The following is a 21,764-nucleotide window of genomic DNA, read 5'->3' on the forward strand; positions in this document are numbered from 1 at the left end:
TTATTAGTTTCTACCAGCTCAGCTAATTCTATCAGTGTCTGCACAATTTGAGGGAGCGCCATGATCTGTGATGCGTCCTCTAAAGACCCGGCAATTCAATCAATTTCCCGGCACATTTGTCATGTAATGCAATGCGTATGTGCACACCGCCCCCTACCGAACAAGATGGGTAGCTCGGTCAGCAGGGAGCTGAAGAAGAGCGGCTACTGACGTCACTCTACTGCCCCTCAGAATGCATTTTCGTTTTCGAATTATGGGCAGTTCTTTGCGGGCAGAACATGAAAATGAAAATGCAATGTCCGCTCAGTACTAATCAGTACTAATTTGATTTATGAGTCAAATAATGCAGCCACATTCTTAAACTGAAAATGCATTTCTGGAAATACATTTGAATTTGAATTGTGGTCACGATTTGCTTCCATAGAGAGTCAGTCTCTCCTCTGCGTCCTTCACTCTGAACCTGAACGTTTCGGATTTCTTCCCGATTCGACATATCTGGGCTTCACACATTCTTTACCCCAAGATGTAGTCAGATGGCTAGGGAGTCAGATGGCTGAGCGGTGAGGGAGTTGAGTTAGTAATCAGAAGGTTGCCGGATCGATTCCCCGTCGTGCCATATGATGTTGTGTCCTTGGGCAAGGCACTTCACCCTACTTGCCTTGGGGGGAATGTCCCTGTACTTACTGTAAGTCGCTCTGGGTGTCCATCCTCTCTCCCTTCACCTCTAACCCTGTGTCCATCCTCTCTCCCTCCACCTCTAACCCAGTATCCATCATCTCCCTTCACCTCTAACCCAGTATCCATCATATCTCCCTTCACTTCTAACCCACTATCCATCATCTCCTTTCACCTCTAACCCAGTATCCATCCTCTCTCCCTTCACCTCTAACCCAGTATCTTCCATCTCTAACCCAGTATCCATCCTCTCTCCCTCCACCTCAAACCCAGTATCCATCCTCTCTCCCTCCACCTGTAACCCAGTATCCATCATCTCCCTTCACCTCTAACCCAGTATCCATCCTCTCTCCCTTCACCTCTAACCCAGTATCCATCCTCTCTCCCTCCACCTCTAACCCAGTATCCATCCTCTCTCCCTCCATCTCTAACCCAGCATCCATCCTCTCTCCCTCCACCTCTAACCCAGTATCCATCATCTTTCCCTCCATCTCTAACCCAGTATCCATCCTCTCTCCCTCCACCTCTAACCCAGTATCCATCCTCTCTCCCTCCACCTCTAACCCAGTATCCATCATCTCTCCCTTCACCTCTAACCCAGTATCCATCCTCTCTCCCTCCACCTCTAACCCAGTATCCATCATCTCTCCCTTCACCTCTAACCCAGTATCCATCCTCTGTCCCTCACCTCTAACCCAGTATCCATCCTCTCTCCCTTCACCTCTAACCCAGTATCCATCCTCTCTCCCTCCACCTCTAACCCAGTATCCATCCTCTCTCCCTTCACCTCTAACCCAGTATCCATCCTCTGTCCCTCACCTCTAACCCAGTATCCATCCTCTCTCCCTTCACCTCTAACCCAGTATCCATCCTCTCTCCCTTCACCTCTAACCCAGTATCCATCCTCTCTCCCTCCACCTCTAACCCAGTATCCATCATCTCTCCCTTCACCTCTAACCCAGTATCCATCCTCTGTCCCTCACCTCTAACCCAGTATCCATCCTCTCTCCCTTCACCTCTAACCCAGTATCCATCCTCTGTCCCTCCACCTCTAACCCAGTATCCATCCTCTCTCCCTTCACCTCTAACCCAGTATCCATCCTCTCTCCCTCCACCTCTAACCCAGTATCCATCCTCTCTCCCTCCACCTCTAACCCAGTATCCATCCTCTCTCCCTCCACCTCTAACCCAGTATCCATCATCTCTCCCTTCACCTCTAACCCAGTATCCATCCTCTGTCCCTCACCTCTAACCCAGTATCCATCCTCTCTCCCTTCACCTCTAACCCAGTATCCATCATCTTTCCCTCCATCTCTAACCCAGTATCCATCCTCTCTCCCTCCACCTCTAACCCAGTATCCATCCTCTCTCCCTCCACCTCTAACCCAGTATCCATCCTCTCTCCTTCCACAGTATGGGATAGTCCTTGATGCAGGCTCCTCCCACACTGCTGTGTACATCTACAAGTGGCCATCCGACAAGCAGAACGGCACTGGTGTGGTCACTCAGCACACAGAATGTCATGTCAGGGGTAAGTCTACAGAAGTAGAATGAGACTGTTCCAATGACACAATATGTCATACCACAGATACAGTGGTCCGGTTGTTTTTGTACTTTACTTAAATTCCCAAATGTTTCCTATAAAGGTGAACTGTATAAAGGCAAGCCTACATGCTTTTCCAAGACCAGCAGATATAAGTTGCTGGATTGACTTTTGCAGAGAAAGCCTTTGAAAATGTCACTCAATTCAAGGCTCAAATGTGTTTAACGTGAATGCCAACCCCCTGGCCCTGTAGCTAGTGCAAGGGCAGACTGTTTTTAAAAGAAAAAATTACCTTTTTGGCTCCCTCTTTCATCCAAGACGGTACTGGGCGGTACCAGCAGTGCTTGTACCGTAGGGCGAGTATCTAGATACACAAGAGGACAGAACAAGGTGTACTAATGGCTGCCTAGCAACAGTGGATCCCAGTAGGTCTGCAGTGCCTAACAGCAGTTTTCTGTTGTTTACCAGTCTTGTCTTGTCTAGACGCCAAGGAACATGTTGGTTACCCTCAGCATGTTAGCTTGCTTCATCAACATGAAGTATAAACTGTAACAACCTCTCATCTCTTCATGTAAAAAGCTATGTAAAAAAAAGATAACGTTTTCCAGGAGGCATAAAACTATTATTGGAAAGCAAGCCTTCAAATGATCTCTGTTTCTCTCTGTCTCTCTCTCTCTCTCTCAGTTTTTTCTCTCTCTCTTTCTTTCTCTCTGTCTCTCTCTCTCTGTCTCTCTCTCTCTCTCTCTCTACGCTTGTCTATGGACAATTCAATCGAGGGTATCGCACGCAAGATTTGTTTAACAGAATATGGAGTCTGACAGTGTGTTGTGTTCCATGCGTGACATATTTTCCCTCCAGGCGGAGGGATCTCAAGCTATGCAGGACAGAAGGGTGCGGCAGGACTCAGTCTGGAAGAGTGCCTAACCCAGGCGGTGCGGGACGTCCCCAAAAACAGACATGCCGTCACGCCTGTGTACCTCGGAGCAACAGCAGGCATGAGGCTCCTGAAGTGAGACAAAGTTTTTTTTTTTGTATTTCTTTGTGCGGGTGTGTGAGGAAGGAGACCAGCGAGGGTGTGTGTCTGTGTGTGTGTGTGTGTGTGTGCAGCATGTAGGTGAGGTTGTTGTGTGTATCTGTGAGAACTGACCCAGGCTGACAAGCAAGGGCAAGCAAGGCCAAGCCTATAGGCTGCCAAGCTCAGAGGGAACACTACCTCTCCTGTTATGAGGGACGTGTGTCGTGCAACTACACATACTGTAGGCTACACCCAGTCAGTCGGATTCTGTCATCCTGACATGATCCGATATTGTGATCTGTCGAACCAAACCATTCCTCACACTGTGCTCTCTTTAACAGCATCTCCAGCCCTGGCCAATCAGAGCAGATTCTGCAAGAAGTGGGTCACAAAATTCGGTCCTATCCTTTTGATTATCGAGGTGCGGCCATATTAAGCGGTCGAGAGGAAGGGGCTTATGGTTGGGTCACTGTCAACTACCTTTTGGAGAATTTTATCAAGGTACCTTTTCCTCAGGTTTTTCTTGTTATGTCACCACAATCACCACTTTTTTGGTGAGGGGGGAGGAGGTGGGGGAAAGTTTTAATGTTCTGTTTCTTTGTTTTAAAGAACAACTCTATATACTTGGTCCACAGGGACCCTCTAGTGGCCTGTCACACTGTTCACACAGAGTCCTTCGAAGAGACACACCACACACACTGTTTAAACCTTTTGCGGCCATTGTAGGACAGCCTCGCTTTAACTGCTCTGTTTGTCCCTCTCTTGCCCCTGTAGTGTGGCTTCGGCCCCTGTAGTACATTTACATTACATTTACATTTAGTCATTTAGCAGACGCTCTTATCCAGAGTGACTTACAGTAAGTACAGGGACATTCCCCTGAGGCAAGTAGGTTGAAGTGTCTTGCCCTAGGACACAATGTCATTTTGCGTGGCTGGTAATCGAACCGGCAACCTTCTGATAAATAGCCCGATTCCCTAACCGCTCAGCAATCTGACTCCCTGTATGGCTTTAACCACTGTTTGACCCTCTGGCCCCTGCAGTGTGGTTTAACTGCTCTGTTTGACCCTCTTTGGCACCTGTAGTATGGTTCAACTGCTCTGTTTGACCCTCTCTGGCCCCTGTAGTGTGGTTTAACTGCTCTGTTTGACTCTCTCTGGCCCCTGTAGTGTGGTTTAACTGCTCTGTTTGACCCTCTCTGGCCCCTGTAGTATGGTTTAACTGCTCTGTTTGACCCTCTCTGGCCCCTGTAGTGTGGTTTAACTGCTCTGTTTGACCCTCTTTGGCACCTGTAGTATGGTTTAACTGCTCTGTTTGACCCTCTCTGGCCCCTGTAGTATGGTTTAACTGCTCTGTTTGACTCTCTTTGGCCCCTGTAGTGTGGTTTAACGGCTCTGTTTGACCCTCTTTGGCACCTGTAGTATGGTTCAACTGCTCTGTTTGACTCTCTTTGGCCCCTGTACTGTGGTTTAACTGCTCTGTTTGACCCTCTCTGGCCCCTGTAGTATGGTTTAACTGCTCTGTCTGACCCTATTTGGCACCTGTAGTGTGGTTTAACTGCTCTGTTTGACCCTCTTTGGCACCTGTAGTATGGTTCAACTGCTCTGTTTGACCCTCTTTGGCACCTGTAGTATGGTTTAACTGCTCTGTTTGACCCTCTCTGGCCCCTGTAGTGTGGTTTAACTGCTCTGTTTGACCCTCTTTGGCACCTGTAGTATGGTTTTGTGGGCCGCTGGCTGAGCCCAGGCAGAGCCACGGTGGGAGCGCTGGATTTCGGTGGGGCTTCCACCCAGATCACGTTTGTGACGCAGGAAGAGCTGGAGGACAAGAGGGACTGGATGAGTCTGCGTCTGTACGGGCAGGAGTACTCTCTGTACACACACAGCTTCCTCTGCTACGGACGCGACCAGGTGCTGAGGAGAATACTGGCACACCTGTTCACGGTATTGACTCGCCTGCTGAAACACTCCATGAATACATGAATGCTGGGTAGTTACGTGATGCGTATAGGCTACATCGTTCTTATGGAATAGAACTTGGCCCTTTTTAGATTCAAGATTCAAGATTGTATTTGTTACCTGCATGATTATACAAGGTACAATATGCAATGAAATGTGTGGTTGTATCTGCAACCACTGAAATAAAATAGAGTAAAAGGATACTAAAAGAGAAAGTAGATAAATATACAATCAATATTTTTTTAGGAAATGATCTCTCTCTTTCTCTTTTTTTCCATTCTCTCTCTCTTAGTCTCAGGGTCACCCTGAGACAGTGCATCACCCCTGTTACCCTGAAGGCTACACTCTGACCCTGAGGCCGGAGATGATGTTCGACTCTCCCTGCACTGCCAGCCAAAAGCCCACTTCCTACGATCCCCAGAATGCATTACTGTCTGTCAAAGGCACTGGCCATTATGAGCACTGCGTGGGGAACGTGTCGGAGATCTTCTCCTTCCACAGTTGCCCCTACTCCCACTGCTCTTTTGATGAAGTCTTCCAACCCAATGTCAGTGGCAGCTTCATGGTGAGAAAGCCATACACTGAGGGAGGTGGACATCAAAACCCGCCATTTTGAATGTTTTATCCCATTTAGCCATTTTATCATATAAATTACATTGTATTTTATCATAGTAGCATTGTAAGATGGATACACATTCTTAATGCCAATCTAATCTTTTCTAATCTTCTTCAGTCACTTTTTTAGATCATCATACTCATTCATATAATATAATATTGTATGATAGGCTTATTCAGTTTATTGATCATATTGTATAATATACAATACTTTGATCTAAAGATAACATTGTAGAATATACAGTATATTAATCTAAAGATAAAGTTGTATAATATATAGTATACTGAGAAGGTACATGTGATTCGTTTCCTGGACTGGTCATCAGGCGTTCTCAGCCTTCTTCTACATCCACGCGTTCCTCCAACAAGCCACAAGGATCACCGTCTCCACCCCTGACCAGCTGGAGCAGGCAGCTAGGGCTGTCTGCAACATGAGTTACAGCCAGGTCAGCTCTCACTGTCTGTGGCTGGGTCTAAGGAGAGAGAGGGGAGGGCGGGAGAGAAGTGGAGTGAGAGAGTGAGGTTGTAAGGGTGTGAGAGAGTGAGAGGGTGAGAGTGAGAGAGTGAGGTTGTAAGGGTGTGAGAGAGTGAGAGGGTGAGAGTGAGATTGGAAGGATTTTAATGTAGAGCTCGACGTCCTCATTTTAATGATTGATGATGTAATTAAGTTATTTATAAAGACAGAATGGATCTGTTTCAGATGTTGGCCGTGGTTCCAGAGCAGGAGTCTCGCTTGCAGGACTACTGCGCTACCTCTGTGTTCACCCAGGTGCTCCTGTTTAGGGGCTACGGGTTCGATGACCAGTCTTTCAGGGGTGTCTCCTTCCAGAAAGAGGTAAGAGAACCTTCAGAAACAAAGAATCGCTTGTGTGGACACTGAGTACACGTTTTACATTCACAGCCTAGTTCATTTTATGCTTTTATCCAAAGCGACATGCAAGTGCACAATAGTAAGTACGGCAAGAAAATCAAGGATCGAGTTCTAACAATATCACAATGGTTACTGTCTGTGTTTCAACCTGTCACAGTGCAACAAAACCATAATCTACACAACACAACGTCATTCCGATGACGGCACAGCAACAACAACACAAACACAAGTACACAAAACTGAGATGTGTCGTGCCCGTGTGCCCCCCCCCGTGTGCCCCCCCCCCAGGCAGGGGACACGTCAGTGGGCTGGGCCCTGGGCTACATGCTCAGCCTCAGCAGCCTGCTCCCAGGGGAGAGCGTGGGGCTCAGGAAGGGCCTGAGGCCTGCAGCCTGGGCAGGCGTCATCTTCCTCCTGGGCCTCCTCCTGGCCGCGGCCCTGGTCTACGTCTTTCTCCAAGTCTGCCGAGAGAAGAAGAAAAACGGAAGCAGTAATGGTGCCTTCTAGGAGTTCCTTCCCCCCCCCCCCCCCCCCCCCCCCCCCCCCCCCCCCCCCCCACAGTCAAGAGACAATGGTTGGAGATTATTGGAGATGGTAGTTCAACCCAGTACTTTATGTAATGTGACTCACACGCCCACAGATTTTTGATAATGGTTGTTTTCGCCTCGGACTGCTAAACATGATTTCAACATTGCTGATTTAATATAGGATATATTGTATTTTTTGTTATTAATTGTAGTTCGGTCACATCCAAATAAACTACAAGTCCCACTACTCCGTCTAGTATCCGGAAGTGTGTATCACTTAATCTGTACGGACTGCGTCTTGTGTTCACGTTTAAACTACAGCTGGGAACGTTAGCCTTCTTTAAAGATTGCAAAAGCAAATTATCACTGAAAAATTGTTTTAGCGTTTTAGAATTGACAATCGTGCGTTTAGTTTTGTCGCGATCTTACGTGGACGGGGAAAATGTGTACTCAAACGAGAGCTGCGGCACTTATGGCTAACATTCCCCAGGCAGAAATCGATCCAACTGGTGTGTTCAAGTATGTTCTCATTCGAGTCCACAGTAAAGAAGAGGGTGACGACTCTAGTGTAGATATTGTGCGCGGATTTGCCTGGGCCGAGTATCACGGTAAGAACAATTTAAGAAACCTAATGATTACGAAGTGCATTGACAACGGTAGTAAGCTAGCTAGCTAGCCAGCTGCCATTGATGGTTCTACACTGCAATATTGCTGTTGAAACGCTGGGTGGAGCCCTTGTGCCATGATTGGAACAACGTGAAGCATACAATTTTAATGAGAACTGAACATTTTCATAGCCTAAAGATGATTTTAAATCCCCCTTTTTTTGCAGCGGACATCTATGACAAAGTGTCAGGAGAGCTGGAAAAGTTAGGTCCTCTAGACTGTGAATGTGTTGGAGGAGGGAGGATAAAGCACGATACACAGGCAAAGAAGATACATGTGTATGGCTATTCAATGGTAAGAGAAAATCAACCGGATTATTGAACACACACAAAGGCTAACATTGGCTTCACCACATTCAACGGAATATTGTTGTTTTCCCTTTCAATGAACGGTCACTATTTTAAACTGTACTTTTTGTTCTGTTCAGGGATTTGGGAGAGCGAACCATTCTGTGTCCACAGAAAAACTGAAGGTCCGCTACCCTGAATACGAGGTGACGTGGGACAACGAAGGATACTGACCCTCTCGACTAGCGTCTCGGATTTGCCCTTTTCCTACACGCAGTGTTGTCAACTGATTGGCCTTACATAGACTATGCATCCACAGTAACTTTGCAGACTGCCATAACACTTTTTTTGTTGCTGCTCATTTCATTGATTTCAGTAAAACTGAAAAGTAGGCTTACATGGAAGATAAACTAAGCAAAACATTAGTTTCATTCTTTTTTAAATGGATCAATGTTTGCAATTACAAACATGTTTCAGTAATGTTCTAGGAAATGTATATAGCACTATATCTTAAACGGAATGAGACCAGGCTAATCTCAGGCCATTTAGCACTGTAAATTCCTTATCACTTTAAACACCTCCAAATGCAGTGATACAAGGGAATACAATTATTTTACCTCATCTGCCCTAAGGGCTCCCTCTATACAACTACAAGGTCACACCATATCCAACCCGAAACGGAAGAAGATCTACTGTATTTATCTGAACGAGGCTGCAGAAGTCCTGTTGTGCAGTGTGGGTATCCGGTCAACTCATAGACTTCACAACTATTTGCGTTGCTGTACCATACATCACAGAATCATGGCAATCTTGTATACACAAGAAAAAATACACAATATTGTAATAAGCATACACTCAAGACTCAATACAGATTTCCTCTATCTTGGTACAGTGAATGCATGGATCCAAGTCAAAGAAAGAAAAAAAATCCCAAACAAATCAAGTGTTTGAACTTTGCCTTCATTCAAAATAAACATGTTGAACTATGTTTTGTGAACAAGAAAAAGCCTGGTCATGTTTTACAGCTCTTCTATGATGTCAGGCTCTGTCAGATGTGTGCAGGTGGATGTAAAGTCCAGGTGTAATCTCTCAGGGGGGAGGGGGGGGGGGTGGTCAGGGTTGTTAAGGGGACATGTGGCATTCCTTCTCCACTTGTCTGAAGAGGTATAAGGAGATGGGCTTACTCCATGGAGTCTTAACTCTGCTTCTGCTGATGACCCTACACTGGGGTAAGAACTGCTGTTTTTAACAGTTGACTTAACACATTTACATTTTAGTCAGACGCTCTTATCCAGAGCGACTTACAGTAAGTACAGGGACATTCCCCCGAGGCAAGTAGGGTGAAGTGCCTTGCCTAAGGACACAACGTCATTTAGCACGGCCAGGAATCAAACCGGCAACCTTCTGATTAATATCATATACTCTCTTAACAGTATTCCACAGTTAGCAACATTACATAGTCTAATTGTGTCCACTGTTTGTTCTAAAGCAGATTTTTATGTCATGATAACTTAAACATGGCTTGAAAAATGTTCAGGTTCCCAAGATGAATGATTTATGTCTGTTATTTTTGGCCGGCATTTAAAGTGGCTACTTTTTTTCTACCGTTTTGCGGATGCAATCCTTTTATTAGGTTGAGAGACATTGCTCTCATCGCTAACCTGATTACTGCATGCTGTGCCCTTTGAGCCCATTGGCATTAGTTGTCTTGTAAACCTTTGATTGAATTCTGATAAGTGGAGAGTTTGTCAGGATGTTTATAAATCTCAAGGTGTTTCTACGTGGTGTCGATATTTTGTCTGCTGTTTCATAGCTACTGGCTCTCAGAGAGACCCATGCCAGTCTCCAGAGGTGCAGTGTGACTTTGTGTGTGACTGCAATGACTGCAACGATGAACTAGACTGTGGTAAGGCTACCGATAGACACAAGCACTGCCACGACATGGTGCATCACTGGCACCTACTAACCCACCCCCTCATTCACATAAAACGCGGGATCTTGTACTTGTCTGGCAAGCTCAAAACGTCATCACCAGGGGCGTGTCCAGACATTTCTGATAGGGGTGGCACAAGGGGTGGCCCGCCTCTGACTGGGCATATAGCCAATCATATTTTAAGATATTGGGGTGGCCAATCAGATTTCAGGAGTGGCCCGTGCCACCCTAGGCCACTCCCTGAACACGCCACTGGTCATCACTACCCACAAACCTAACAACAGAACAGGAACCCAACTTTCCAAACCCAGATCTCTCACTCAGGTCCTTCGAACACAAGCGCTACATTTTTCCCACCCGGTGTGTGACTCTGAACTGAGTATTCCTGCGATCGCAGGCTATAGGGGGAGGGAGTTTGTGTGTGACTTTGAGGAGCCAGCGAGCTGTGGGTGGAAGGACCAGTCCCTGGAGGCAGGGTACTCCTGGGAGAGAAGACAGAGGGGGGATGCACTTCCAGACAGCGGACCCTCCTCTGACTTTACGACCGGGACGGCCTCAGGTACAGTCTGCTGTCCTCCAACAGCGGTTAGATGTTTTACTCTCAGGAGGTGTGTGTGTAGTGGTGGTGGGGGGCAGGGGGGGAATTGATTAAATGGATTGATAAAGACATAGATAGATGCATAGATGGATACATAGATAGGTACGTAGATAGATACATAGAAAGAAAAAGCGAGGGAGTGGTGTTGGAGTTGTAAAATCACTTTCAAAGGCATCGTGTAAAAACTGAAAGGCAATGTTATGAGAAGACTTCAGTTGTGTTGTTTTCTCTCAAGCACTGTTGTGTTTCAGGCTGGTTCATGGGCGTGACGTCGGTGCAGGCAGGTTCTCCTGCCACAGCTGTGCTGGTGTCTCCCGCGATGAGGCAGTCCTCCCCCACATGTCGCCTTCATCTCAGATACTTCCTGTGGGACTCAGGTACCAGAACACATGCACTTGTTATGGATGCGACGGTTCATCGCGATACACCTTGATCATCTGTTGCTCACACACACACAGACACACACACACATACACACATGAAAACGAACCTGCTCCCCTGCAAAAAAAAACATGGAAAAAGCGCCCCAAAGTGCAGAAAACTGAAATCTGCTCCACTCTGCCCCCTGCAGGCCACACAGGGCTGGGCGCCGCTCCACTGTGGGCCTCCCTGTGGCGAGAGGAGGTGGGGCAGGAGGCCGTGGTGTGGCGTCCCGACGGGACCAGCGTGCGTGGCTGGAGGGAGGCCACCGTCTTCCTGGGCCGCGTCCCCTCCACCTTCCGGATCCGCTTCCACTCCCGTCGCTACGAGGGTCGCCGTGGAGACGTGGCCGTGGACCAGCTGGAGTTCCTGGATTGCGCGATGCCACGTGAGACTCTTTACCGGCTCCCCTCTTTGTCTCTCTTTCTCTCACACGCTCATCCAACAAATGTAATGAGTGCTAAATGTAAAGACTGTTTCTGTCTTGAATCCCCTACCCTGACCCCCCCCAACCTGACCCCCCCCCCCACCCACCCTGACCACCCTGACCCCCACCCTGACCCCCCCCCTGACCCCCCCCCCCCACCCACCCTGACCACCCTGCCCCCCCCTGCCCTCCCACCCTGACCCTGCTCCCCCTCCCTGGCCCCACCCCCACCCCACCCCCACCCCACCCTGCCTACAGAGCCCCCCCAGGAGGAGTCCTGTGCAGCAGGGATGCTGCAGTGTAAGAACCTGGGCTGTGTGGCGCAGCGTCAGGTGTGTGACGGCACCGACGACTGCGGGGACAGAACTGACGAGGAGAACTGTGGTGAGAGACCCAAAGACCCTCCTCTAACGACCCTCCTCTAACGACCCTCCTCTAACGACCCTCCTCTAACGACCCTCCTCTAACGACCCTCCTCTGTCACTCTGACTCTCTGTCTGACTCTGACTCTCTGTCTGACTCTGTCACTCTGACTCTCTGTCACTCTGACTCTCTGTCTGACTCTGTTACTCTGACTCTCTGTCATTCTGACTCTCTGTCTGACTCTGTCACTCTGACTCTCTGTCACTCTGACTCTCTGTCTGACTCTGTCACTCTGACTCTCTGTCGCTCTGACTCTCTCACTCAGGCTCCCTGAGACTTGTAAAGTACCTTAAATCTGTGACCGAATGTCCTGTCTGTTTCTCTGTAGGTGGGTACTGGAGCTGTGACTTTGAGGAGGACGTTTGTGACTGGGACCTGAGGTCTTTGTCCCCTCTCAGATGGAAAAGGACCAATCAAATGAACATCTCCCTGTCTGACCCTCGTCAGGGCCCTGGGAGAGACCACTCCCACAACACTGCTTCAGGTACCGTCGACATCAGAAACACCACCATCGTTCTCATCAATATCAGCATTATCATCGTGTGTCTCACATCTTTCACATCCTCGCAGGTCACTTCCTGTACGTCACCGCGCCTGAGACGGCGCTCAAAGCTGATTGGGCCGCCTTTCAAACCCCGTTCCTGGATCCGACCAATAGCACACATCCGTGTAAGGTATGTCCTCTGCTTGCTCCTCACTGGCTGGAACTTGGAAACATTGAATGAGTCTAGTCAGATTTTTAGACAATCTTGTCTGTTTGAAACATCCAGGTGGTGATGTACACCCACCAGTTTGGGCCCCGGGCCGGGGGTCTGTCTGTGCTGGTGGCTGACCGGGAGATCCACCCGGTGTGGGAGAGAGGGGGCGCGCTGGGGGACCTGTGGGTGAAAGGAGAGCTGGAAGTCGTCACCAATATGACCTTCAAGGTGGGTGGAGCGCAGTGGGCTGTCGAGACTCAAACCCTAACTCAGGCGAAAGTACTGACTGCTCCACCCTGCTACTGGCTGACTGCTCCACCCTGCTACTGACTGACTGCTCCACCCTGCTACTGGCTGACTGCTCCACCCTGCTACTGGCTGACTGCTCCACCCTGCTACTGGCTGACTGCTCCACCCTGCTACTGACTGACTGCTCCACCCTGCTACTGACTGACTGCTCCACCCTGCTACTGGAGAGGAATCCTCCTCCAGGGTTCCACCCCCACCCGCAACTAACCCGGGTTCTAATAATTAGGGATGGCCTACGTCATTGAGAACTGGGTTAGGCAGCCCTGTGCTATGATGTGTCAGTTGAGAAATCTCCCTCTCCTCTCTCTCTCTCCCTCCATCCCTACCGCTCTCTCTCTCTCTCTGTCTCTCTGTCTCTCTCTCTCTCTCTCTCTCTCTCTCTCTCTCTGTCTCTCTCTCTGTCTCTCTCTGTCTCTCTCTCTCTGTCTCTCTTTGTACACATAGGTGAGAAGTCTTCCAGGGGCCACGCTCATCATCTCAGTCCTCCATCTTTCTTTTCTTTGTCTTTCTTTCTCTCTGTTTGATCTCCCTCTCTTTCTCTCTCTCTTTCTCTCCATTTCCTCTCCTTACTTCTCTATCTTTCTACCTCTCCCTTTCACAGATTCTCTTTGTTGCTGCCATCAGGGACAAGGAATATGGAGGGATCGCCGTGGACAGCATCACCATGTCCCCAGAATGTCAAATCTCTAAAGGTTTTTCTCTCAAGCACAACAACAAGCACAAAACACTTTTAAAAATACAAGAGTCGCCCACCCATTCCATGTCATGCTTAAAATCGTTCCTCTCCTCTTGTAGGAAATAACACAGCAGTAAGGTTTCCCAAACCACCCCCACATCCCTGCACGGAGAGTGACCAGATCTGTGACTTTCATGTTGACTGTCCAGAGGCACAGGATGAGGCCAAGTGTGGTAAGACTGTGTTTCTGTGTTTCTGTATTTTAAGACAGTGTTTCGTTGTGTAGGATTGTGTTTCCTACTGAAGCACCCTACTGAACATGAACATGCAGTTTGTTCTTCCTGTAGGTGATTTCTCCTATGAGGGGGGTAGTTCTGGCTGGACTGACAGCAGCATTGGTGGACAGGGCTGGCAGCTGAAGATGTACAATGCTACCACCAAAGGTAACATAAACCAGGGCACTGACCCGTCGATCTGGGAGGGTCAGTGCCCTGGGTGACTGGCCTGTGTAGCTACATTATCATGAGTCATTCTCTGTTTCATCTCTCCGTTGACGTCTCGCATTTACATTTAGTCATTTTAGCAGACGCTCTTATCCAGAGCGACTTACAGTAAGTACAGGGACATTCCCCCCTGAGGCAAGTAGGGTGAAGTGCCTTGCCCAAGGACACAACGTCATTTTGCACGGCCCGAGAATCAAACCGGCAACCTTCTGATTACTAGCCCTTATTCCTTAACCGCTCAGCCACCTGACTCTCTCCCTCGGGTCTTCTCTCCACAGAGCAGTATCTGTGTGTGGCCCAGGCCCCGGGGCAACAGCTGAGTGAAGCCCAGACAAGGACTCCTCTCCTGGGGCCCTCGGGGCCTGCCTGCACCCTCAGCTTCTCCTTCTCCCTCACCGGGCCGCCCGTACACATAGGTGAGAAGTCTTCCAGGGGCCACACTCATCATCTCAGTCCTCCATCTTTCTTTTCTTTGTCTTTCTTTGTTTGATCTCCCTCTCTTTCTTTCTCTCTCTCTCTCTCTCTCTCTCTCTCTCTCTCTCTCTCTCTCTCTCTCTCTCTCTCTCTCTCTCTCTCTCTCTCTCTCTCTCTCTCTCTCTCTCTCTCTCTCTCTCTCTCTCTCTCTCTCTCTCTCTCTCTCTATCTCTCTCTCTTTAATTTCCAACATGTCAATCCTTCAAAATGGCGTAATCACGTCCTCTGATTTGTCCCCCGCGTTCCCTGAACCCTCCCCCCAAGGTGAGCTGTCAGTCAGGGTGATTGACAGCCTGCTGGGGGAGGGGCCCAGGCTGTGGGAGTATGCTGGGAAGACGGGGTCGTCGGAGGAGGGGGCGTGGCTGAAGGAGGAGATACACCTGGGGGTCTGGGATCACCGCTTCCAGGTACGTTGAGCTCCTCTGGAAAACCACATCGTAGTAAATAAGAGATTTACATTTACATTACATTTAGTAATTTAGCAGACGCTCTTATCCAGAGCGACTTACAGTAAGTACAGGGACATTCCCCCCGGGGCAAGTAGGGTGAAGTGCTTTGCCCAAGGACTCGAGGACACAATGACACAATGTCATTTGGCACGGCTGGGAATTGAACCAACAACCTTCTGATTATCAGCCCGACTCCCTAACCGCTCAGCCATCTGACCCTCCCAGATTATTCTTGTAGATAATTTGACCGCAGATCAACGGCAGGTTCAAATCCACCCCCTCCCTCGCTGTGGATAAAAGTGTCTGTATTTTTGAACCTGTGACCTGTTGAACCGCATTCAAATGCTCAGCTGTTCCCAACCCTATGTTGTGTTTACTGCTGATGTCAGTCTGCACTGGAACATTCTAGTCTCTTGCTCACTGGTGTAGTTGGAGTTCCTGGCCCGTTCGAAGGTGCTCGGCCCGGACGTTCAGATAGCTGTGAAAGATGTCCGCTTTGTCAACTGTCACCCTGACTACTTCCAGTCTTCATCCACGGGTACGACGGGAATTCATCTCATCTCCAAAGATACGTTTGTTAGGATCGTTTTTATTGTAACGATCTTTCGCACACGTCTCCTCTCTGTTGCCATAGTGAGTGTTGATCATGTTGACTTTGTTGTGTTTGGACAGAGCTGTCTTGTAATTTTGAGGAGGGACTGTGCAACTGGTACCAGGATCACGCTGACAACTTTGACTGGACGGTTCAGTCAGGGATGGATCACTCTACTGGCATTGGTGCTGGACCAGAACTAATTTTCCTACAACAACAAAAAACTATCGATCCAAACTTCAGAATTCAGATCGACCTTCATTGATAGAGAACGTTGCTATCTGATAACAAAAAAACTTTTTTTATTATCTCCCCCTCCCCCCCACCTAGGTAAAAGCTTGGTGGTAGATATGTGGAGTCCCTCTCTACGAGGTTTGTCTGGTCGGCTGGTTTCTTTCCCTCAGCCACCAACCTCCCAAGAACACTGCCTTTACTTCTACTACAGACTCTATGGACCGGACACAGGTGAGGCTCTGAAGCCAGGTGGGACCCAAGGAATGTTCTCCACCTTTGTGTTACAATATGCACTCTATCCTGTGGGCCCCTGGGGCACCCTGACCCTGTGTTCCCCCTGACCCTGTGTTCCCCCTGACCCTGTGTTCCCCCTGACCCTGTGTTCCCCCTGACCCTGACCCTGTGTTCCCCCTGACCCTGTGTTCCCCCTGACCCTGTGTTCCCCCTGACCCTGACCCTGTGTTCCCCCTGACCCTGTGTTCCCCCTGACCCTGTGTTCCCCCTGACCCTGTGTACCCGTGCCCCCCTGACCCTGTGTTCCCCCTGACCCTGTGTTCCCCCTGACCCCGTGTTCCCCCTGACCCCGTGTTCCCCCTGACCCCGTGTTCCCCCTGACCCTGTGTTCCCCCTGACCCTGTGTTCCCCCTGACCCTGTGTTCCCCCTGACCCCGTGTTCCCCCTGACCCCGTGTTCCCCCTGACCCCGTGTTCCCCCTGACCCCGTGTTCCCCCTGACCCTGTGTTCCCCCTGACCCTGTTTTCCCCCTGACCCTGTGTTCCCCCTGACCCTGTTTTCCCCCTGACCCTGTGTTCCCCCTGACCCTGTGTTCCCCCTGACCCTGTTTTCCCCCTGACCCTGTGTTCCCCCTGACCCTGTGTTCCCCCTGACCCTGTGTTCCCCCTGACCCTGTTTTCCCCCTGACCCTGTGTTCCCCCTGACCCTGTGTTCCCCCTGACCCTGTGTTCCCCCTGACCCTGTGTTCCCCCTGACCCTGTGTACCCGTGCCCCCCCTGACCCCATCACCTCCCTCTGACCCCTTCGTCTCTCACCCCCCAGGTGAGCTGAAGGTGAAGCTACACGATCCTAACGGCTACGAGGTTCTGCTGTGGAGCAGGGGCGGTCCCCATGGTAACGTGTGGCACGAGGGTCACTGCCCAGTTGCCCAGCAACTAACTTCCTTCCAGGTACACAATAGAGAATACAGTAAATGGTTGACAATGTAATGATGACAACAGAAGTGTGGGTAGAATAAACAGGTGATAAACCAAACAGACAGCTAGTGCATCATGAATGTAAAGTTACTATTATAGCCACTAAGACAATAAACGTTCTGTCATTGCTCTCACTGCCTGTCCTCTGGCTGTCTTACACATTTACTCATATATACTCATCAAATTCATGTACACCTCACACACAACCTACACACTGACCGTACACACCCTACACACACACACACACACACACACACACACACACACACACACACACACACAGCTGGTGTTCGAGGCGGTGCGCTCAGGATTCGACGGGGAGGTGGCGTTAGACGATGTGGCGCTTTACAAGCGTCCGTGCTCCGTGCCCAGGGCCTGCTCCTTCGAGGGCCAGGCGTGCGGCTTCACTTCCGGCTACGGCCCCGCCCGCTGGCGCCTCCAGAACGGCTTCTCCACCAGCACCGGGCCCAGAACAGACCACACGCTGGAGACACAGATGGGTGAGAGAGAGAGAGAGACAGAGAGAGAGAGAGAGAGAGAGAGAGAGAGAGAGAGAGACAGAGAGAGAGAGACAGAGAGAGAGAGACAGAGAGAGAGACAGAGAGAGAGAGACAGAGAGAGAGAGACAGAGAGAGAGAGAGAGAGAGAGAGAGAGAGAGAGAGAGAGAGAGAGAGAGAGAGAGAGAGAGAGAGAGAGATGGAGAGCGAGTAGGAGAGAGAGAGAGGTGAAGTGACCTCATTTGACAGGTCTGTGTGTACCTGTGTGTTGCTAACCCTCAGGGTACTACATGATGCTAGACAGTGATAAAGAGGTCCTCCCACAAGGGGCTGTGTCCACCCTCACCTCCCCCCTGAGCTGGGCCAGCTACAACCCCAAGTGTGTCAACTTCTGGTATCACATGGGAGGAAAGAACCCAGGTGAGCCAACCTCACACACACACCCATGCGCGCACACACACACACACACACACACATCCAGAGCATGCACCCAACCCAGAGAATTCACTCAAACCCGAGAAGGTTTCTTTCCAGTATCAGAGGGCTGTCAGAGTATCTGCATGCTGACAGAACGTGTGTCCCTCTGTAGGGTCGTTCTCCGTGTACGTGAAGCCAGAGAAGGGAGAGAGAGTGAAGATCTTTTCCAACAGCGTGAGCCGGGGAGGCGTCTGGCGTCACGGCAACGGCAGCATCAGCGTCAGCGCTTCTGACTGGCAGGTAGGAGGAGTCATGTGACGCGTCTTGCAGGTCCGTTTCCATGGCGTCCCTCGTGTGTGTGACGTTGGCGTGGTAGAGACGGAGCGGCTGGTCTGTGCGTTTCAGCTGGAGTTCGAGGTGGAGGGAGCAGGAGGAACACACAGCTACGTGGCCCTGGATGACGTCATCCTGTCGAACCACCCCTGCCACTCACCAGGTCGGGTGTGTCCAACCTGTATGATACATTCATGAACCTTTATGACCAGGCACAGAGGGATGAGAGGATGTACTCCTACAGCCTGCTGAATTCCGGAATTAGATTCTGGATTCCGTGTTCCGTTGTAATCTGAGGGTTCTGCTGTTGGGCTCCCCCAGGTGAGGATTGTGACCTGGAGCGAGGTCTGTGTGGCTGGACCAACACCCAGAACACCACACTGGACAAGCTGGACTGGGAGCTCACCAGTGCTGAGGCAGAGTCCCACTACCCCACCCCGCCCTGGGACCACACGCTGGGGAATGAGAGAGGCAAGGCTGTGTGTGTGTACAAGTTCACTGTATGTGTGTGTGTGTCCTTTCTTAATGTGTGTGTGTTTGTCTGACACTGCATTGAAACTCTCTCCTCACGTCTGTTTCGCAGGCCACTTCCTGTTTCTTCCCAGCAGCAGCAGGGACACAGCCAATCACAACGCTCAGCTGCTGAGTCCACACCTGCCCTCCACCAAAGGCACCTGCCTGCGCTTCTGGGCTCACAAGCCCTCCTCCGGTCAGCCCCCCCCGCCACCTCTGAACGCCACACAGGGAACAATCCCAAACTGGTGCTCTTCTGATGCATGTAGTCTATACTGAGGTGCAGGGAACACTGATGCCAGTGATATTGATGCCTGCCTCAAGTCTGTGGTTGACTGGATGCTGTGTGTGTGTGTCTGTGTGTGTGTGTGTGTGTGTGTGTGTGTGTGTGTGTGTGTGTGTGTGTAGGTGACAGTTATCTGAAGGTGTTGAGGTGGTCTGGGGTCCAGTCACAGCAGCTGCTGGAGGTCAGGGAAGTGACCTCTGTGTGGAAACGCTTCGACATCAACATTACCTCTGCTGAGGAGTACCAGGTCAGACGCCTCTCTCTCCTTCTCTCTTTCCTTCTCTCTCCTTAATTCTCTCTCTCGCTCTCGCTCGCTCTCTCTTGCTCTCTCTCGCTCTTTCTCTCTCTCTCTTTCTCTCTCTACTACAGCATTGACCGTTGGCTTTGGAATAGTGCAAGTTTCAATGGTAACGGCTGTGTTTGCTTGTGTGTGTGTGGTACGTGTCTGAATATGTGTGTGTGTCTGAGTTTGTATGTGTGTTTTTCTCTTTGTGTGTGTGAGTGTGTGTGTGTATCTTTCTGTGTGTGTCTGTGTTCACAGATTGTGTTTGAGGGATTCAAAGGCACATCAGGAGTGTTTGCTCTGGATGACATCCAGTACACCGTAGGATTCAACTGTGCAGGCGCTGCCACCGACCCACTGCGTGAGTCCCATGATACACTACTGTTACGTTAACGCACTCCCTCTGTGATGTAACACTCCCTCTGTGATGTCACACTCCCTCTGTGATGTCACATTCCCTCTGTGATGTCACACTCCCTCTGTGATGTAACACTCCTTGTTCCACACAGCCACACACCCACCAGACAATGCAGGCGGCATTGCGGCCTCCATCATCGTGCTCCTGCTGCTGGTCGCCACCCTGGCAGGGGTGTTGTGCTACTTCCTGCGTGAGAAGAAGAGGGCAGGAAGTGCTTCTCAAGCTTCCTGTTCTGACCAGGGCTTCAGCAATGACTCGTATGATCAAAGTCTCACAGTGAGTTACCCCGTACCTCTCCCTCTTCCCCCCTTCACTCTCTCTCTCTCTCTCTCTCTCTCTCTCTCTCTCTCTCTCTCTCTCTCTCTCTCTCTCTCTCTCTCTCGCTCTCTCCTCCCCTCTCTCTCTCTCTCCTACCCTCTTTCTCTCTCTCTCCCCTCCCTTCACTCTCTCTCTCTCTCTCTGTCTCTCAATTTCTACAATAAACATGCTTGTTATCAGTACTCCACATGTCTCATATACTCGCTATGTCTTCAGCAGCACCGTGTGTGCGCACCTGCACCTCTGGCACAGCAGGCTTTGATGACAAGGTGTTCTTTGCTGAAAAGACCTTAAACTGAATGTATTTTCTCTTTTCTTTAATCGTTTCATTCATTGTTCATGTTACGGAGTATTATTCTGCTTCCAGTACAGGCCTGCATATCCTCCGGTCATGTGACACACATTTTCCAGTCATGTGACCTGTGTTTCTGTGTGTCTGACTTTGCAGGACCCAACAGGTGGGACCAGGGCCGGCTCCGGAATATTTTCAGTGGAGGAGAACAGGGAGGAGCAGCCGTGAATTGGGGGGGGCATCCAATTAGAGTCAGATGGCTGAGCAGTGAGGGATTCGGGCTAGTAAAAAGTTGCCGGATTGATTCCCCGTCGTGCCAAATGACGTTGTGTTCGTGGTCAAGGCACTTCACCCTATTTGCCTCGGGGGGAATGTCCCTGTACTTACTGTAAGTCGCTCTGGATAAGAGCGTCTGCTAAATGACTAAATGTAAATTAAGTAAAGAGTCTTTGATTTCTGACATCTCCTTTTCATTGTTTAATGTTCCCTATAAACCATATAAAGCACACTTTTTTCAACACTCACAACCTAATGTTTTGTACTTAGCTAACGTTGGGTTACGTATAACTTAACGTCACTTCACGTCTTCTAGAATACCAAAGCACTATGATGAGAAAATCAATGAATGCTTATTCAAGTCATAAGAAAGTACACAAAAACTTGTGAAATTCTTAAATACAATTGACTCAAGATGTTACCCAGATAGCACAGAGTTGGAATTGCCACGTCGATTTTGGTTATTCGCTAACTAGCGTCATTAAATGAGTTTGTGGCTAACTTAACTTGAAATGGCTTAGCAGTTACATTTAGACTAGCAATTTAAGTCGACATAAAATACTAAATGTCTTGCATTACGTTAACAGAATTACAATAATAGCTAAATATTTGTATTTTATTTTGCTAACTATATCGATATTATAGCTTTGTTATCTTAACCATTAGACCAAGGGAAGAAAGTGCTACTTACAAGAACAAATGTGTTTTGCTCAATCTGGGGGGTGTATTGTATGGTATTGGGTAGTGCATTGTATGCTGCACCATGACCATGTGAATGCATGAAACAAATGTCACAAATGAAATGACACAAATAATATAGGCTATATGATCATTTGTTTATTTGACCTTAACAAAAGTGCACAGTGCAAATGTAAAACAAATCTTGTTTGAGGCATTAACATTGTTATTTTTTTTATTATGACAGAAATTACAGTTTCAAGTCTTCTGGTTAATCCCAGTGTAACTATCTTTTATGTCAATTTTACAACATTTTGCCATTTTGAAGGAGGAATCAGCCATTGCTGCTTG

The 21,764-nt window shown here is 49.2% G+C and overlaps 3 protein-coding genes across 3 annotated transcripts in view; all 3 read left to right on the forward strand.

Annotated features, from left to right (window-relative positions):
* Window positions 1–7,208, forward strand: part of entpd2b (ectonucleoside triphosphate diphosphohydrolase 2b) — a 42,860-nt gene extending 35,652 nt beyond the window's left edge. The window contains exons 2-9 of the mRNA XM_047045547.1: window positions 2,089–2,206; window positions 3,077–3,227; window positions 3,575–3,734; window positions 4,946–5,173; window positions 5,481–5,753; window positions 6,130–6,249; window positions 6,504–6,638; window positions 6,963–7,208. Coding sequence (XP_046901503.1) covers window positions 2,089–2,206; window positions 3,077–3,227; window positions 3,575–3,734; window positions 4,946–5,173; window positions 5,481–5,753; window positions 6,130–6,249; window positions 6,504–6,638; window positions 6,963–7,181 — 1,404 coding nt within the window. The 3' untranslated portion in view covers window positions 7,182–7,208. The remainder of the gene's footprint in view (window positions 1–2,088; window positions 2,207–3,076; window positions 3,228–3,574; window positions 3,735–4,945; window positions 5,174–5,480; window positions 5,754–6,129; window positions 6,250–6,503; window positions 6,639–6,962) is intronic.
* A 36-nt stretch (window positions 7,209–7,244) lies between these two features.
* phpt1 (phosphohistidine phosphatase 1) lies at window positions 7,245–9,142 on the forward strand. Its single transcript, XM_047045601.1, has 3 exons — window positions 7,245–7,809; window positions 8,034–8,161; window positions 8,295–9,142. The coding sequence occupies exons 1-3, from the start codon at window positions 7,644–7,646 to the stop codon at window positions 8,385–8,387; spliced, it is 387 nt and encodes a 128-aa protein (XP_046901557.1). The 5' UTR covers window positions 7,245–7,643; the 3' UTR covers window positions 8,388–9,142.
* Window positions 9,143–9,281: 139 nt separating this feature from the next.
* mamdc4 (MAM domain containing 4) lies at window positions 9,282–20,768 on the forward strand. The gene is made up of 28 exons (XM_047045530.1): window positions 9,282–9,383; window positions 9,968–10,060; window positions 10,485–10,646; window positions 10,937–11,062; window positions 11,257–11,493; window positions 11,791–11,916; window positions 12,284–12,439; window positions 12,526–12,629; window positions 12,726–12,881; window positions 13,564–13,654; window positions 13,758–13,871; window positions 13,986–14,081; window positions 14,420–14,557; window positions 14,880–15,022; window positions 15,494–15,602; window positions 15,737–15,841; window positions 15,987–16,121; window positions 16,947–17,074; window positions 17,385–17,601; window positions 17,882–18,019; window positions 18,189–18,316; window positions 18,422–18,512; window positions 18,671–18,820; window positions 18,933–19,058; window positions 19,271–19,395; window positions 19,690–19,792; window positions 19,941–20,125; window positions 20,616–20,768. Exons 1-28 carry the CDS (start codon window positions 9,287–9,289, stop codon window positions 20,685–20,687), a joined length of 3,651 nt encoding a protein of 1,216 aa, XP_046901486.1. The 5' UTR covers window positions 9,282–9,286; the 3' UTR covers window positions 20,688–20,768.
* Window positions 20,769–21,764: the final 996 nt, after the last annotated feature.

Source organism: Hypomesus transpacificus, chromosome 22 (genome assembly GCF_021917145.1).
Source record: "Hypomesus transpacificus isolate Combined female chromosome 22, fHypTra1, whole genome shotgun sequence".
Taxonomy (NCBI): Eukaryota; Metazoa; Chordata; class Actinopteri; order Osmeriformes; family Osmeridae; genus Hypomesus; species Hypomesus transpacificus.